The 17,120-nt window shown below is 51.4% G+C and overlaps 1 protein-coding gene across 2 annotated transcripts; it reads right to left on the reverse strand.

Moving 5' to 3' along the window:
- Positions 1–123: 123 nt before the first annotated feature.
- LOC115610127 (GDNF-inducible zinc finger protein 1) lies at positions 124–14,204 on the reverse strand. 2 transcript variants are annotated; one of them, XM_032920020.1, is made up of 7 exons: positions 14,141–14,204; positions 7,833–9,137; positions 5,243–6,154; positions 3,410–3,504; positions 3,062–3,229; positions 2,023–2,180; positions 124–649 (listed from the first exon to the last, which is right to left on the reverse strand). In XM_032920020.1, the coding sequence occupies exons 2-7, from the start codon at positions 9,134–9,136 to the stop codon at positions 404–406; spliced, it is 2,883 nt and encodes a 960-aa protein (XP_032775911.1). In that variant the 5' UTR covers position 9,137; positions 14,141–14,204; the 3' UTR covers positions 124–403. The 2 variants fall into 2 exon arrangements, with proteins under 2 accessions (XP_032775911.1, XP_032775912.1); XM_032920021.1 differs by lacking the exon at positions 14,141–14,204 and adding an exon at positions 13,955–14,034.
- Between the last annotated feature and the right edge of the window lie 2,916 nt (positions 14,205–17,120).

Raw genomic sequence — 17,120 nt, forward strand, 5'->3', positions numbered from 1 at the left:
GGAAGCGGCGCGACGCGCGTTGCTAGGCAACGCGGCCCGGCGGCCCTGCCCGGCTCCCAAAATCCTTGTTTTGGGGGTTTGTTATTCCCAAATTAAGGAGTTTTCTGGTCAAACCCACGGCAGTGAATGAGTGGCGGGCGCCCCGCGGGATGAGCGCATCTTTATTCGCATAAAAAAGGCAGATATGTACAGTGACAGCGCCCACAGACATGCTCCGTCATGCCACCCCAGATGGGGTTACAAAACATCACTCTGTTCAGACCCAAACCCAACACTTTTAACGGGAATTAGGGCCCGCTCCTCTGCCAGCTCCCCCGCAGAGAGGGGCACAGGGCTGCAGGGCCCAGTGAGGCTGCACCAACGAACCTTTGAGGTCATTTAGCCCTAAATAGGGTAAATGACATTATAAATATGAAAGGGAGCGATCGGTGTCTTCTGTGTTACCCACACTCGGCGGCACGCAGTCCCCCTCCTGAAGAGCAGCGCTGGCTGGTTTATAGAGGTTACCCTGGTCAACTGACCAGACCTCCGGAGCAGGCTCCTCACCCACACAGGCCCCCGAGAATGTCTCTATTTTGGACCAATTGTGGTCTTTTTTGGTTGTAAGATCTATCAAGAAGCTTCTCCAGTGAGCATTGCGGTCGTGAACCTAGGGGAAATAAAGGGGGGACAATTAAACCTGGTTTATTCATGACAATGACTTTAATAACAGAAGATTTAATCCACAGTAAAATAAAATAGCGATGGGGTTAACTGTGTGATGCTGTGCTCAAATCAAAAGCTGAGCTCTGAATCCCAGCCTGGTTTGGGTTGAAGGGTCCTTAAAGCTCACCCAGTTCCAACCCCCTGCCATGGGCAGGGACACCTTCCACTAGAGCAGGTTGCTGAAACACAAAACCAAGCCTGTTTTGCCAACTCTGCACCCATTTTCTGGCTCCACCATCACAGAACACTTCCGATGAAGGTACAATTTCAGCATTCAGGAAATCATTAACTTAAAAACTTGAAGTTGAGGGAAAAGACCTTAAGTTCTATCCCAGCAGTCGCTCTGAGGGCCTGAAGGCCTTTGCAAACAGCGCAGCATCTCTTTTTTCAACATACTGAGATCCTGGAAACACGTAAAATCATGTTCATCTGTGACATGAAGATATTATAGACCATCATGTTATGGTTTTATAAACCTCTGCAAAGATTTAACAGACTCCAGAGACCATAATAATCCCAGCCTGGTTTCTATTGGAAGGGACCTTAAAGCCGATCCAGCTCCAGCCCCCTGCCACGGGCAGGGACACCTTCCACTAGAGCAGGTTGCTCCAAGCCCCTGTGTCCAACCTGGCCTTGAACCCTGCCAGGGATGGGGCAGCCACAGCTTCTCTGGGATTCCCTCAGGAAGAAGCATTTTAAAGAACCAGTCCTTCCTTAGACATTTTTAAGGTTGGATTTGCCTTTTGAAAACACTCCCAAGTACTTGGGAGATGAGTGGTTTGACAGCCAGCAGTGGGAGCTGCTGTGCTGCTCATGGAGGAAAACTGCACCTCCAGAAACAGTTTTAAAAGCTGTTTTTTAAAGCTCTCTATACTTTTAAAAGATGGTCAATCAATCCCCAACACCAAAATTCATCACCAATGTGATGAAACCAGGGATTGTAGTGATAGGACAAGAGGTAATGGGTTCAAACATAAGACAAGGGAAGTTCAGGCTGGATATAAGGCAGAAGCTCTTCCCTGTGAGGGTGCTGAGGCGCTGGCACAGACTTTTCCCGGAGAAGCTGTGGCTGCCCCATCCCTGGCAGTGTTCAAGGCCAGGTTGGACACAGGGGCTTGGAGCAACCTGCTCTAGTGGAAGGTGTCCCTGCCCGTGGCAGGGGTTGGAACTGGAGGAGCTTTAAGGCCCCTTCAACCCAAACCAGGCTGGGATTCTGTGATTCTAATCTGACCCCTCCTTAAGTCAAGGCACATTTCCTGGTAGTTAAACATCACCACAGCACCCTGCCTGCCACAGAGGCACCCGAGGGCCGCGTACCGAGACGTGTCTGCGCAGGGTGGACATGTCCGTGAAGGTCCTCTCGCAGGCTCGGCACTTGTAGGGCTTCTCGCCGGTGTGAATGCGCTGGTGGCGGCGCAGCGCGCCCTGCTGGGTGAACGCCTTCCCGCACTGCTCGCAGAAATAGGGCCGGGTCTCTGCAAACAACGGGAAGTGCAGCGTTAGGAGGCAGGTTCTTTGGATTTCAGCGGATAAACAGCATGAAGGGTTTCTGAAAGATCGCTATTGATCAGTGGTGCGGATGGAAATGAGCTGGAGGCCATGGTTTGTGATCGACAGACAGCGCGAGAACAGCTCTCCCATCTTACCAGGGGAGCAGCAGCAACCACAGCCGCTCCCTGCTCCAACGTACTTCCCCAGCACAAACCAGGCCTCTGGACAAGCACCATCCATACGAGCACAAGTGTGATGGGGAACGGCTGAGGGACCTGGGGGGGGTTTAGTCTGGAGAAGAGAAGGCTCAAGGGGGACCTTCTCGCTCTCTGCAACTGCCTGACAGGAGGATGGAGCCAGGAGGGGGCTGGTCTCTGCTCCCAAGGAACAAGGGATGGGACAAGAGGAAACGGCCTCAAGCTGCCCCAGGGCAGGTTTAGATGGAGCTGAGGAACAATTCCTTCCCCAGAGGGTGCTCAGGCATTGGAACAGGCTGCCCAGGGCAGGGCTGGAGGCACCGTCCCTGCAAGTGTTCACACCCCGTGTAGCCGAGGCCTCAGTGCCATGGGTTAGTGGTGGCCTTGGCAGTGCTGGGAACGGTTGGGCTTGGTGATCTTAAAGGTCTTTTCCAACCTGGTTGATTCTGTGATTCTAATGATACAAGACAATCCCATGCCTGGTTTAAGGTGCCAGGATCACCCTGAACCCTGCTTCTCCTCATCCCAGAGCTTATAAAAGCAGTTGTGGAATAAAATAATAAAATAATAAAATAAAATAAAATGTCACCATCCAAACTGGGGCTTGCTTCAGACCCAAGCTCCTGGTGCCATTTATTCTCCCATTCCTGAACCATTTGCTTCATTACCTGCATGGACGTTACTGTGCTGAGCTAGTGAGGCTCTCAGCCCAAACGTCTTCCCACACACCCCACACTTGTAGGGCTTGGCTCCCAGGTGGCATCTTTTGTGGCACTTCAGGTATTCGTTGGTGGCAAAGTGTTTTCCACACACGTCACATTTGAAGAGGCGCTCTCCTGAGGCAAGAGGAAAAGACATTCTGAATTCCTGCAGCTCAGTTTTGTGCTTCAGAGCTGGGTTTTAAGTGTCTTTCTATCCCTAGTTCCTTCTTCAAACCCCAACTAGTGATTTCTAGCAGGATAAAGGGAGGTGATGGGAGAAAAGAGAACGGGAGAAAAGAAAATGAACACATTTACCTGTGTGGGTCCTTTTGTGGCCAGTGAGTTTCCCTTTATCAGCAAAGCAAGCCCCGCAGTCCTCACAGATATATGGCTTTTCCCCTGTATGGGACCTACATGAAGGGAGACACAAGTGACAATAAATTAACTCATTCTTAAAATATTCTGTTTGAAACCGTGTTCTGCACACTTCATTTTTCCAATGCAGTGGAAAAAGCACATTCTGCTCACTCAGGAGATAGAATCTTTAAAACAAGGATAGGTGCTAGAATAAAGCACTAAACCTCCCACTTAAGTTTCACCTTTTCCTCACTCAGGCCCTACAAACCCCACCTCTCTCACAAGTTGCAGCTCACAGGACTGGCAGCAGAAGGGAGGAAGCAGGGATGACAAGCTGCTGCTGTGCCAAAGACTGAATGTACATCCAGACTGTGCCCAGCCCAACGCCAGCAGCAGATCCCTTCGGATACTGTGGGCCATGTTCTTGGCTCCTGCAGTCTCTCCACCTCGTGCTCTCCAGGCTGCAAACTTTAACTGGCAGGATACTCCCGTTTTTAAGGCAAAAGGCACTAAGTGCTGTACATCTGACTTTAAACTAGCTCAAATCGGAGAAAGTCTGAGCCTAAGGTTTGTCTTAACAGTGTACCGAGTCCTCTTACTGCAACTCAACCAGCAGGATGTACAAAACCACACCTCGCTTTGACCTGTCAGGCAAAACGCTGCAAATTGAGACAGCAGTTTCCCACCAAAAAGCCCACGGGTGACTGTTCTGTTGCTGTCACACCACGTCTTACACGTGGCACAGCTTGGCTGCGTTCCAGCTGACAGACTATCCAGCCATTCAGATGCCTGCAAGAAACCTGGAGAGGGGCTTTGGACAAGGGCCTGTAGGGACAGGCCAAGGGGAATGGCTTTAACCTGCCAGAGGGGAGACTGAGATGAGCTCTGAGGCAGAAGCTCTTCCCTGTGAGGGTGCTGAGGCGCTGGCACAGACTTTTCCCAGAGAAGCTGTGGCTGCCCCATCCCTGGCAGTGTTCAAGGCCAGGTTGGACACAGGGGCTTGGAGCAACCTGCTCTAGTGGAAGGTGTTCCTGACCGTGGCAGGGGGTTGGAGCTGGAGGAGCTTTAAGGTCCCTTCCAACACAAACCAGGCTGGGATTCTATGTCCTGCTGGTCCTGAATCACCACTTTTTAAATCCCTTAGGAGAGGGAAGCAAGCTACAGTCCCCACTGCATAGGCCACAGTCTTCAGTAATGGGATTTCCCTCCCCTAGCTCAGCCCTCCAACAGTTAACCTCCTCTTCCACACTGTGCTCCCCACTTGGAAAAAGACTAGAATTCCATAAGGATGATTCACCCCCTCCTGGGAGAGGACTCAGTGACCAGAGATACCACCAGAGAGCAATTCATCCAGTCTAATGACTACAGAGGGAGCCCAGATGTGAAGACCAGCTTCTGTACTTCTGTACTGCTTCTGTACTGCACACCAGAAGTGAAATCCCACACTAAGTGACTTGCTCGGTGTCACACAGAGCGAGCAGGGCTCAGCACTGGGATCCCTGAGGCCCCTGACTCATTCTACACTACTTCTAATCACTGAAGGCCATCATCTTATCGTGCAGCCTGTCTCCAATGACCAGCTTTTGCTCACTAGATGCCTGGGGCATGCATTCCAAACCCCTGCCCGAAGTGATGCAATGGCCAGATGCTGACAGAACCTTTCCGTAAGAGAATTAATCACAGATCCTACAGGACGAAATGTGAGGAGAGCGAGTTGGAAATGGGACGTCAGAGGAGGAAAAGGAAGAGCTGAAGCATGCAGGGAACAGGAGCAGGGTGCTGCAGGCTGACCTGGTGTGGATCTTCAGCTGTGATGGCTGAGCGAATCTGGAGTGACAGATGCCACATTCGTAGGGTTTTTCTCCCGTGTGTGTCCGCATGTGGAACACAAGAGCTGTCCTGGAGCTGAGGATCTTCCCACAGACAGAGCAGAGCGGGCGCTTCACTCTGCCCTCGTGCTTCCGCATGGAATGTGTCCTCACGTCCCTCTTCCTTTTGAAGGTGGCGCTGCAGAGGCTGCAGGCGAAGTGCCGCTCCTCGGTGTGGACACAGGCCCGGTGCTCCTTCCAGCTGTTGTAAGTGGCGAAGGCCTTGCTGCAGATGTCACACTGGTACACCTTACCCGGCAGGCACTGGTGGACGTCTCTGCAGTGATCCACGTACTTCTTCCGGGACACAAACTGCTCCTTGCACTTCTCACACCGGATCACGTAGGCAGATTTCTTCTGCACCCTGCTTTTATTTACCTTCTTTACCTTGAACTCTTCATCTGATTCATGTTCCTCACCACCCTTCTCGTTAGAGTATTCATCATCCTCATCGTCCTCCTCCGTACAGACCTCGTTGTCTCTGCTATCATCAGCTTCTGAGCACCCCACGTCATCACCCGCCTCCTCCTCGCCCTTCACACTCATTTCACCTTCATCTTCCTCCCCTTCTTCACACCTTGCTTCACCTTCCTCACACTTCTGCTTCTGTTCTTGCTCACTGCTACAGTCTGCTCCAGCAGCACATGAACCCCCAGGTTCTTCCTCACAACCCGTGGCCTCTTCATGCCGCACACGTTCAGGCTCTGATGTCCCAGCCCACGTCCCTCTGCCAGGACCTTTGTCACAGCTCGCTGCGTCTGGCTGATGCTCAGGTGGAACCACCATCCAGCAGACAGGCACGAGCTGCCTCTCCTGCCCAGCCTCGTGAGCTTTTCTGTAAAACAAACAAACCACAGAGCACAGCTTCAGTAAGTTTCATTGTTTCAGCTCAGACATGTTTGTCTTAGAGGAAGAGTCGTTTCCTTTTCATTGTTCTTCAAACCATTTGAGATATCAACAGCATGTTTGGAGAGCCAAAAAACAGGGAAACTTTGGGCAGAGTTGGACCAGGTAATTAGAGAGAATTAAAATGTCTCAGTGTATAGAATCCCAGACTGGTTTGTGTTGGAAAGGACCTTAAGATCATCCATTCCAACCCCCTGCCATCGGTAAGGATACCTCACACTAGACCATGTTGCCCAAGCCCCTGTGTCCAGCCTGGCCTTGAACACTGCCAGGGATGGGGCAGCCACAGCTTCTCTGGGAAAAGTCTGTGCCAGCGCCTCAGCACCCTCACAGGGAAGAGCTTCTGCCTAAGATCTAACCTGAACTTCCCCTGTTCCAGTTGCTTTACCACCTATATGGAAAAACAAACCAGACCTCCTTGTAAGCCAAACACAGCAGTTAGCTGCTTATTGCTACTCAGTGAGCAGAACAAGCTATGTCACTGCACTCACAACACATCTGGAATGGTTTCCCTACTACTGGACTGAACTACAAACAAATTCTGACATATTTAAAAGGGAAGCTGAGATCCAGCAGAAAACCAGCTACCTCCTGTCCCGCACAGGCAGGGTATGGGGTATGGAGCTGTCTGACACATACGGTGGGCTCTTGAAGTTCTGGAAACTACTGCGCAATTTCAACATCTTGTTCTCAGCTGGGCAGTGCTCAATCAGCCTGTCTGGAAGCTGAAACCACCCAGCAACATGGCACACAGGGCATGGGGCCCGTGAAAGCTGCACTAAAGAGCACCACAGTGGCCTGACATGTATGAAATAAACACACCCCTGCTCTGGAGCTGGGCTGAGAAAGCTGGGCTGGGGCAGCCTGGAGAAGAGAAGGCTCCTGAAGGGGAGACCTCAGAGCAGCTCCAGTGCCTAAAGGGGCTCCAGGAAACCTGGAGAGGGGCTTTGGACAAGGGCCTGTAGGGACAGGCCAAGGGGAATGGCTTTAACCTGCCAGAGGGGAGATTGAGATGAGCTCTGAGGCAGAAGCTCTTCCCTGTGAGGGTGCTGAGGCGCTGGCACAGACTTTTCCCAGAGAAGCTGTGGCTGCCCCATCCCTGGCAGTGTTCAAGGCCAGGTTGGACACAGGGGCTTGGAGCAACCTGCTCTGGTGGAAGGTGTCCCCGCCCGGGGCAGGGGGCTGGAGCTGGAGGAGCTTTAAGGTCCCTTTAACCCAAGCCAGGCTGGGGTTCTATGGGGAACCCCAGAAATGGGGATTTTCTTGTGCATTTTAAACAGATGCTGATTGTTTTCAGGCTCCTGTTTTAAAACCCAAACCTGAGGTGTCCAGAATCACCCCCAAGATCCGGTTGCACAAGTCCCCTTTGATTCAACGGGAAACATTCCCCTGAATTCCCAGTCTGAGAGGCCTCAAATTCAATAACCCGGACTGAGAGCCTGATGAGGTCAATGGAAAAAAATCTGTCCCAATTTCAACACACTTCTGATCAGCTCCAAAGAACTCTGGAACTAGAGCAGGGAGGACTTCAGGAACGCTGTTACCCTGGTGCCCAGGGGGAAAACACACTTTCCTACCCAGACACACACACACAGGGAACGCTGTACCTTACGTGAGCGCTGTAAGCAGACCTGTGAGCAAAGCTGGCGGGGCAGTGCTCACACTTGTAGGGCTTCTCCCCGGTGTGTGTTCGCATGTGGACTCTCAGGCCACACTTGGAGCTGATGACCTTGTCACAGCACGGGCAGGCCTGGGCACGCTGCTGCTGCCTGGGCACCCTGTGGTTGCTTGGGGCCTTCTGGCGCTTAAACCTCTTGTCACAGAACACGCAGGAGAAGCCCTGCTCGTGGCCATGAGCAGTGAGGTGGTGCTGCCGGAGGCTCTGCGGAGTGGGGAAGAGCTGCTCACACCTACTACAGCTGGACTTGACGGCGGGGTTTAGGCCGTGTTTGAGCCCCCCGTGTGACTGGCGCCGCTCGGTGACACGGAGCGAGTCGTTGCACTGCTCACACGCCAGCTGCGGCAGCACCTTCGCCACGCGCCGCGGTGACCTCCTGCGTCCTGGTTTAGGGGCTAACTTGGAAATCAAACTGTTCTCCTCCTCCCACTGCTCAGGCAGAGTGTTCCTAATGACTACACAGGCTTCCTCTGACTCGGCCTGGCTTAGGAGGGAATGACTGTTCTTGTTTTGCAGGCTAACAGCATCCATGCTGAGTCTGCTTCTGGTCCCTGTCTGGTTACACCTTGGTAGCTTTGCCACCCTGGGTTTTGGGTCTGGAAAAGCCATGTCCCCTTGCTCCAGGCTTGCTGGTTGGCCTTCAATGAGTTCATAGCCAGCCAGCAGCTTTTTATGCTTTTGCCCATCCCAGAGTTTCCTCTGCACAGGTATTGCCACGACCTGGGAAGAGTTACTCAGCTTGTGGCTCTGCTCCGGCGGGACGCGCGGCCACTGCGCGGCCCCACTTTCTGTGCACAGCTGACCCTTGAGGTGGAGGCTCAGATCCAAGCCCTTCCTGCCCTCTGCTTTCACCTCCTCACAAATGTCAAGCAAATCCTTGCATTCGAGTCTTTCAGCTATTTCTTTCATCCGTTGCAGCTTTTCTGCCTCAATCTCCACTTCTGCAGTGTAAATGAACTCCAGGAAGGAGGTGAACTCCTCTGTGTAAATGTCTTGCAGAGTCACTGTGCAGTTCTTGGTGTCCAGCATCTCATCGTGTAGGAAAAGCCCCTTGAAATAGTTGCTGGAAGCTGCCAGGACAGCTTTGTGAACCAGGAACTCCTCCTGAATGCCCAGATGCTGTGTGTGAACCGTCACGTCACAGAGGTGACCAAACTGGTACAGGGAGTGCAGAGCCCGCAGGAGGTTGGAAGCGGCAACTTTGGATTTCATCCGAATTTTCTTCTTCTCCATCCTGCCAGAAAAACCAGACAATGTTTGAATGCTCAGCCTCCCTCTTCCATGAGCTATCTTTGCCCTCATGTACAACAACGTCGTGCCCCTGCCCATGGCAGAGGGTTGGAACTGGATGAGCTTTAAGGTCCCTTCCAACCCAAACCTCTCTGATTCTGTGATCACGCACCTCAGGAAAGCTCCGTGGAGATCCACGTCCTAATTCCTCACTTAGGAGACGTGGTAAAGGCCTCAAGGTTACTTCTATCAATGCACCCATCATCAGCAAACACACTCGGTTTATTACAGTCACAGATTGAGATCTGCACTCCAGGATAACCCTTCAGAGGGAATATTCTGGAGCCCGGTAATGAAATACAAGCAACATGATTGACTCAGCTTAATACTAAACCATTCTTCGTGCAGGCACTTTTCAACAGTAGCAGTCACAACAGTTCAGAGTGGAAACAAGGATCTTTCCCCACCCCTCTTGCAGCACAGGGGAGCTGAAGCAGAGCAAGTTGCTTCACTTGTGACGGATTCCAGGCTGGTGTTGGAACAGAGCCATGTTTTCACAGTCACACCAGGCTCCACTCCTGCGCCAGGCAGCCCCTCGGGCCAAAGCAGGGGAAGAAATCTTTGGATGTGGTTCAATTCTGTCTCTAATTCCCCACGTTCACAATCAGACCTGGGGGTTAATAATGCCAGTCGGCAAACGTCTATTGCATTTGGCCACTTAAATACACAGGGACAAAGCACACAGCTAGAAATAGCTATGATTTTTTTGAGGAGGTAACAATGGTTTATTTGGACAATAGCTCAGAACTGCTCCTTTTCAATTGGCAGACAGAGGGGTCAGAAGTTTCCTGATGCTTTCAGAAGGAACTATTTGCCTTTCCCCACCGGCTCTAGAGACAGACACCAGCAATTCCGACAGTAAATCCAATGCCTGAGAACTCGGTGGCTTCCCTGTCTCAACCTGCACACAACACCTGCACTGCTGGAACGAGAAGTCTCATTTACCTTTGCCCATAGGCCTTCAGATGCTCTGCTCCAATCCTCTAAGCTGCTACTCCTGATCTAGCCTAGTTTTTAAATGCCTGTTGTTTAGCACATGCTTACAGCAGCTTTGTAACCCAGGGAAGAACATCAGGCCAAAATAAACAGAGGAATCGGGTTGTTATTGCTTCAAGGCTCCATCTAAGCTTGGCTCGCTGTGCTTCCCTCACTGCAATAATGGTTGGCAGAAAACACCACCCAATTCTACTCTCACTTCTGATCTAAATTATGTTTGACATTCTATTAAATACATTCCTGGCAGATAGAAACTGTCTGATTAAGAAGACAAATGCATCTTCAACATAAAGTACCAGGAAGTCAAATACAATACATAGCCTGGAGCGAAAAGGTTTCAATAGCAAGCCTCAGAGATAGCTTTGAGAATCCTCTTCCTGTTACAAGCTCCTGCAGTAAGCACCACGAGGATAATCATCTTCTAAGGGAGTCGTTCAATGCTTGTGACACCCCAAAGGATGGTTTAAAACCTGAATTTAAAGGTTTAAACTGGTTTTCCTCTGACCCCGTTAGGCACCACTGGAGCTTGGAGTAGCACTGCACTCGCAGGAAACACACATTTTACTGCATAGAAAATGTAAGTTTGAGTGATGCAGAACCTCAAATATTTGTACTTAATTGGGGGTTGTCCCTGTGCACTCGATGAGCTCCTGTGAGAGGTGCCATCCCCATCAGTGGGACTGTGTGGGACATCAGCCTTCTCCCCGTGCTGGTGTCGAACCTCCTGCTCCGCACTCCTCACTGCCACACAGGTCAAAGGCGTTTGCTCAGAGAAAACAAAAGCCTTACTACAGGAACAACACTTGGGAAAAGTAAACACAAAGCAGGTGCTGAAACATCCCACAGAAGCTAGAAATCGATGTGCAAAATAGCACTAAGGAAAAGGGCTGCTCACAGCCAGACTCCTACAACCACGCACTACCTACCGCGGTCTCTGCCCTACCGGTTCTGGCCAGTAAAGGCTCCCAAATAACATCTGGCTACTCCCTACCAACAACCACCAGTTCTGTGGGGACATAACCCCACCAGCTCCTACAGCTCACTGGCAGGGAGCAGGAAGAAGCACAGATCTGGAGGTTAATCATAGAATCATAGAATCATAGAATCGTAAGGGTTGGAAAGGACCTTAAGATCATCTAGTTCCAACCCCCCTGCCATGGGCAGGGACACCTTGCCCTAAACCATGTGGCTCAAGGCTCTGTCCAACCTGGCCTTGAACACCGCCAGGGATGGAGCATCCACAACCTCCCTGGGCAACCCATTCCAGTGCTTCACCACCCTCACTGTAAAGAACTTCTTCCTTATATCTAATCTAAACTTCCTCTGTTTAAGTTTGAACCCATTACCCCTTGTCCTACCACTACAGTCCCTAAGGAAGAGTCCCTCCCCAGCATCCTTGTAGACCCCCTTCAGATACTGGAAGGCTGCTATGAGGTCACCACGCAGCCTTCTCTTCTCCAGGCTGAACAGCCCCAACTTTCTCAGCCTGTCTTCATATGGGAGGTGCTCCAGCCCTCTTATCATCCTCGTGGCCCTCCTCTGGACTCGCTCCAACAGCTCCATGTCCTTTTTATGTTGAGGACACCAGAACTGTACGCAGTACTCCAAGTGGGGTCTCACAAGAGCAGAGTAGAGGGGCAGGATCACCTCCTTCGACCTGCTGGTCACGCTTCTTTTGATGCAGCCCAGGATACGGTTGGCTTTCTGGGCTGCAAGCGCACACTGCCGGCTCATGTTAAGCTTCTCGTCAACCAACACCCCCAAGTCCTTTTACCTCTATTCAGCCCACAAATTCACAAAAACTTCCACTTATCTGTCCCCAGCTTGTCCTGCTTAATGGTTTCCAACAGGATATCCCTCCTCATCCCCGTGCAGGACTGAGCCTGGCCTGAGCTGCTCACCCATCGGCAGTGCTTAAAGAAATCAATGAGCACAGCACGTGCTAATTTCCTCCTGCTCCTCTTTAAGATCCCCATCCGTGATAAACGCTCGATACACGCTCCCCTGTGAGCTCTGCTAAAGTGAGTATCTGATACTGAGCCAAACGGAGCGGTACGTTCCAACATCACCTCTTTAGTTCAGCTGGTTCTAGATTAAATCAGGCTGCAGTGCCTTGCCAATGAAAAATGCCACAAATCAATCAAGTCTCACTGGTTCTTTTTCTGCAGAAGAAGTGAGACTGTGTTTTTGTTCCCATTTGGACAGGAAATTGAGCTTTAGCTTTCTGAAGTGCTGTGGAATACAGTTTGTTTTCCCATGTTTTACAGCTTCATGAGGTTGAGAGTCAAACACAGGGTGTAAAACACTGCGTAAGATCATTATTTTCCCCTCAAAAAGCTCAGCTAATAAATTTCCAAGTGTTTGGCTTTCCCTTTGGGAGTAAGGAGGCAGCTTCTAGTCCCTAGTGGAATAGAAAAGCTATTTCCTCCTTACTCTTTGCACTTCATTAACACCTAATGACAAGAGAAGATCCTTGAGGAATTCCCACCAGCAGCAATGGGAATGAGGGTGACAAATGTCACAGTAAATCATCCAGTTATTGAATCAAAGAGGACATACTTTGTTCTAATTAAAGGTTGATGTTGGCTTGAAACCACTGCCAGTCATCGAAAAGTAACGGCAGCATCATTAATAGCATAAGGTTTAATTCTGTGCCTCCAATGACACCCCAGTCTCCGAAATCCACACTCACCCCAAACTCCATCTGTACACCAAGCATTCCCAGAGCTGCACCCATCTTCCACCTTCCAGGGCTCTGGCCAGCCCAAATCCCAAAATGATGAGCACTTCTCCCTCCTGCTCCACTCAAACGCCCGCTGCCCCTGCAGGACAAGCTCACAGCAGTGCTGTAGGAACCCCATGAAGGCAGAAAAGGTGCGGTGCAGCAGGAGGAGAGCGCTGAGCTGCTCCACCACCCCTCTGCTCTTCTTTCCCACCCTCAGGAACCCTCTTGGGGCTGGTTCCAGGAAGCGGCAGGGCTCACAGAGCACTGGGAAGGAGATCCCGCTGCTCCCTGTGGGTCATTGGGAAGCTGTTACCTCTTAGGAAACGAAAGTGAGCTGGTTAGAGGTTAACAGCACCATAACAACCATCCTGCTGCACCCTGAGCTGCTTCAATGGGGGGAATCAAATTAAAACAACGTTTTTTCCACATATTGCATGGTTTGTGTGTAACTTCTTTCAGCTTTTTGCCTGGTAAAAGGGAATAAATACTTTAAGGAATTTGCATGTATCCAACATTTACAGAAGACATCATTAACCGAACAGAACCACTGCAAAAGCCAAAATGTATTTTGATTCAATTACACTTCCTGATAAGGCCACTGGCATATAATCACAGAATCATGGAATGGTATGAGTTGGCAGGGACCTTAAAGCTCATCCAGTCCCAACCCTCTGCCATGGGCAGGGACACCTTCCACTAGAGCAGGTTGCTCCAAGCCCCTGTGTCCAACCTGGCCTTGAACACTGCCAGGGATGGGGCAGCCACAGCTTCTCTGGGAAAAGTCTGTGCCAGCGCCTCAGCACCCTCCCAGGGAAGAGCTTCTGCCTCAGAGCTCATCTCAGTCTCCCCTCTGGCAGGTTAAAGCCATTCCCCTTGGCCTGTCCCTACAGGCCCTTGTCCAAAGCCCCTCTCCAGGTTTCCTGGAGCCCCTTTAGGCACTGGAGCTGCTCTAAGGTGTCCCCTTCAGGAGCCTTCCCTTCTCCAGGCTGGACTCAGACACCGAACGCAGGAGCTCGGCGCAGACACGGGCCGGCCCTCACCGCGCTCCCGGGCGAGACTTCACCTCTCCTGAGGCGTCGAGGCCCGGTCTGCGCCCCGCGGGCGGTGGTCGCCCTCCCGCCGGGCAGGGCGGCGGCAGCAGCACCCGGGCCCCCTCCCTGCCCGCCAGGGGGTGCCTCCCCGCTGCCCGGCCCCGCCATCCCCTCCCGCCCGCCGCCCGGCCTTACCCTGCCAGGCGGGGCGCCCCGCTCCCGCCTCAGCCGCGCTCCTCCCGCCCGGGCACCGCCCCTGAGCGCAACCACGGCTAACCCCCGCCAGCGGAATGGTACGGGCCCGGCCGCCCGAGAGCGACATGGCCGCCGCGGCCTCAGCCCATGGGCCGCCGGCCTGCCGCCGCCATCTTGAGTGAGGGAGGCGGCGGGGCAGGAGGAGGCGGCCATCTTGGGCGCGGGGGGGGGGCGGTGTTGTTGGGCCCCGGCTCCCGATGGAACGCTCCGGAATTCCTCCAAAATCCCTCAAATTTCCTTGGTTTTTGTCCCAGTTTTGCTCCAGTTTCACAGCACAGCATGATTCAGGGCCCCAGACCTAAACCGCGCTCGAGCTGCTGCCAGGGCTCAGTTCTCAGTGGTACAGCAGCATCCTCTACACGTCCAGGTCGGACAACAGTAAATAGCAGTTCCTGTGGGGAGTTGGTTTTTCCAGTGATCCACCCGTATTAGGAGAAACTTCATGAAAACCCATGAATTTTCATGCCTTGTGCTTAGCTGTTGCCACAAAACTGAACAACGAATAAAAATCCAATCAAATCAAAGCCGTTTGTTCTCGCGTTTGCAAAGCGCAGTGTTTGGGTGTTAAATCAGGTTCAATTGTGCTGTTGCCAATGGCTGTGTACAGTGGGTTGTCCCTCAGGTGGATCTAACACATCTATTTACTTACCTTACCGCCCAGTTGGCTCTGGCAGCTCCATCAACACCAGCACGTTATTGCCATCTCCCAAACTGCTGTTCCTGCAGGATGCTTCTCACCAGTGACCCCAAATTGCTGTCATTTACCACCAGAAATGGTTTTAAACGCCCAAAGGGTGGGATGAGTCGCTCTGTGGGCAGCCAAGTACTGAAGCACACTGTTTTCAGGACATATAACAGATAAATTCGTCTTTGGATGTGGTTTTTAACTTAAGTGCAGGTTTTAATCTTCACATTTTAACAGCTATAACAAACTGTTGGATGATGTTTGATTCCTTGAGGAAATGTAAAATAAATTCCTCCATTAAAATAAATCATCAGGAAGAGGCAGGTATCACTGCAAGTTACTGTGCTGTTACCTTTCTTTTCTATACTGGTTACACAAACTTGAACCTAGATCCTGTAATTATCAGGCTGCTGGCCTGATACTGGAACTATTAGATATTAGAACTGCTAGATATTAGAAATATTAGATATTCAAACTGTTAGATATTTGACCTATTAGATATTCAAACTGTTATATATTCAAACTATTAGCTAGTCAAGCTATTAAATATTCAAATATTAGATATTTGAACTATTAGCTATTCAAACTATTGGATATTCAAACTATTGGATATTCGAACTATTGGATATTCAAACTATTGAATCTTCAAGCTATTAGATAGTCAAACTATTGGGTATTCAAATTGTTAGATATTTGAACTATTAGATATTAGAACTATTAGATATCCAAACTATTAGATATTCAAACTATTGGATATTCAAACTGCTAGGTATCCAAATTATTAGATATTCAGTCTATTAGATACTCAAACTATTAATTATTCAAAGTATTAGATATTAAAAAATGTTCCCACATTTCTGAGAAAACAAGACTACTGTAGGAGAGAGAATAAAAGTACTCTGCCTAAAAACACCCAGTGCAAACCCAGCTTGCTCAGGCGCGGCTGGGCTGAGAGGCAAATCCAGCCTGACAGATGCCTCCTGTGGAGGCACGCAGTGATTCCACCATGAATTTGGTTTTCAACCCTGATTATTTTGTTTGTATTCGGGGAATGTTTCTATTGTCAAGACACAGCTCGAGGAGTGGAGGGAACGAGCAGCAATATGAGTGATCCATGCTAAAATGTCAGGATAATATTCCTGTATCTTAGCACGAGGGAATGGTGTTTGCTTTTACTTTATCGGAAACCTGGTCTGCTCAACAGTTCTCACCCAGAGGAGTTGGGAGGGAAGATGAAGTGCAGGCTCCTGTCCAATTTAGTCTTGCTTTCATAAGGATTGAGTGAATTGCTGCAGGAGTTGGCAGCCCGTTGCGCTGGGTTGTGTTGGTGTGTCAATCTTTGCAGAGCTGCCCAGGAGGGATTCTCCCAACGCTCCTTCGGCACGGCGGCGGCTGCGTGACTCCAGGCTGGGTTTCACACTGCCCTCTGCCACCGCCTCGCTGCTCGGGCTGGAGGAGATGAACGTGGCCCTCCAAGTGTCCTGGGGGTGCTCAGATGCACCTCGGGGGTGAATCAGAATCCCAGAACCCCAGATGGCTTGGGTTAAAGCTCACCCAGCTCCAAGCCCCTGCCACGGGCAGGGACACCTTCCACTAGAGCAGGTTGCTCCAAGCCCCTGTGTCCAACCTGGCCTTGAACACTGCCAGGGATGGGGCAGCCACAGCTTCTCTGGGAAAAGTCTGTGCCAGCGCCTCAGCACCCTCACAGGGAAGAGCTTCTGCCTCAGAGCTCATCTCAATCTCCCCTCTGGCAGGTTAAAGCCATTCCCCTTGGCCTGTCCCTCCAGGCCCTTGTCCAAAGCCCCTCTCCAGGTTTCCTGGAGCCCCTTTAGGGCTGGAGCTGCTCTAAGGTCTCCCCTTCAGGAGCCTTCTCTTCTCCAGGCTGCCCCAGCCCAGCTCTCTCAGCCTGGCTCCAGAGCAGAGCTGCTCCAGCCCTCGCAGCAGCTCCGGGGCCTCCTCTGGCCTCGCTCCAGCAGCTCCACGTCCCTCTTGTGCTGTTGCCCCAGAGCTGGATCAGGGCTGCAGGGGGGGTCTCCCCAGAGCGCAGCAGAGGGGCAGGATCCCCTCCCTGAGCTGCTGCTCACGCTCTGGGGGTGCAGCCCAGCACACGGGGGGGTTCTGGGCTCAAGCACACACTGAAGCTGGGTCATGGGGAGCTTCTCATCACCCAACAGCCCCAAGTCCTTCTCCTCAGGTTGCTCCATCCAGTCTCCCCCAGCCTGTGTTTGTGCTGGG

Source organism: Strigops habroptila, chromosome 6 (genome assembly GCF_004027225.2).
Source record: "Strigops habroptila isolate Jane chromosome 6, bStrHab1.2.pri, whole genome shotgun sequence".
Lineage (NCBI taxonomy): Eukaryota > Metazoa > Chordata > Aves > Psittaciformes > Psittacidae > Strigops > Strigops habroptila.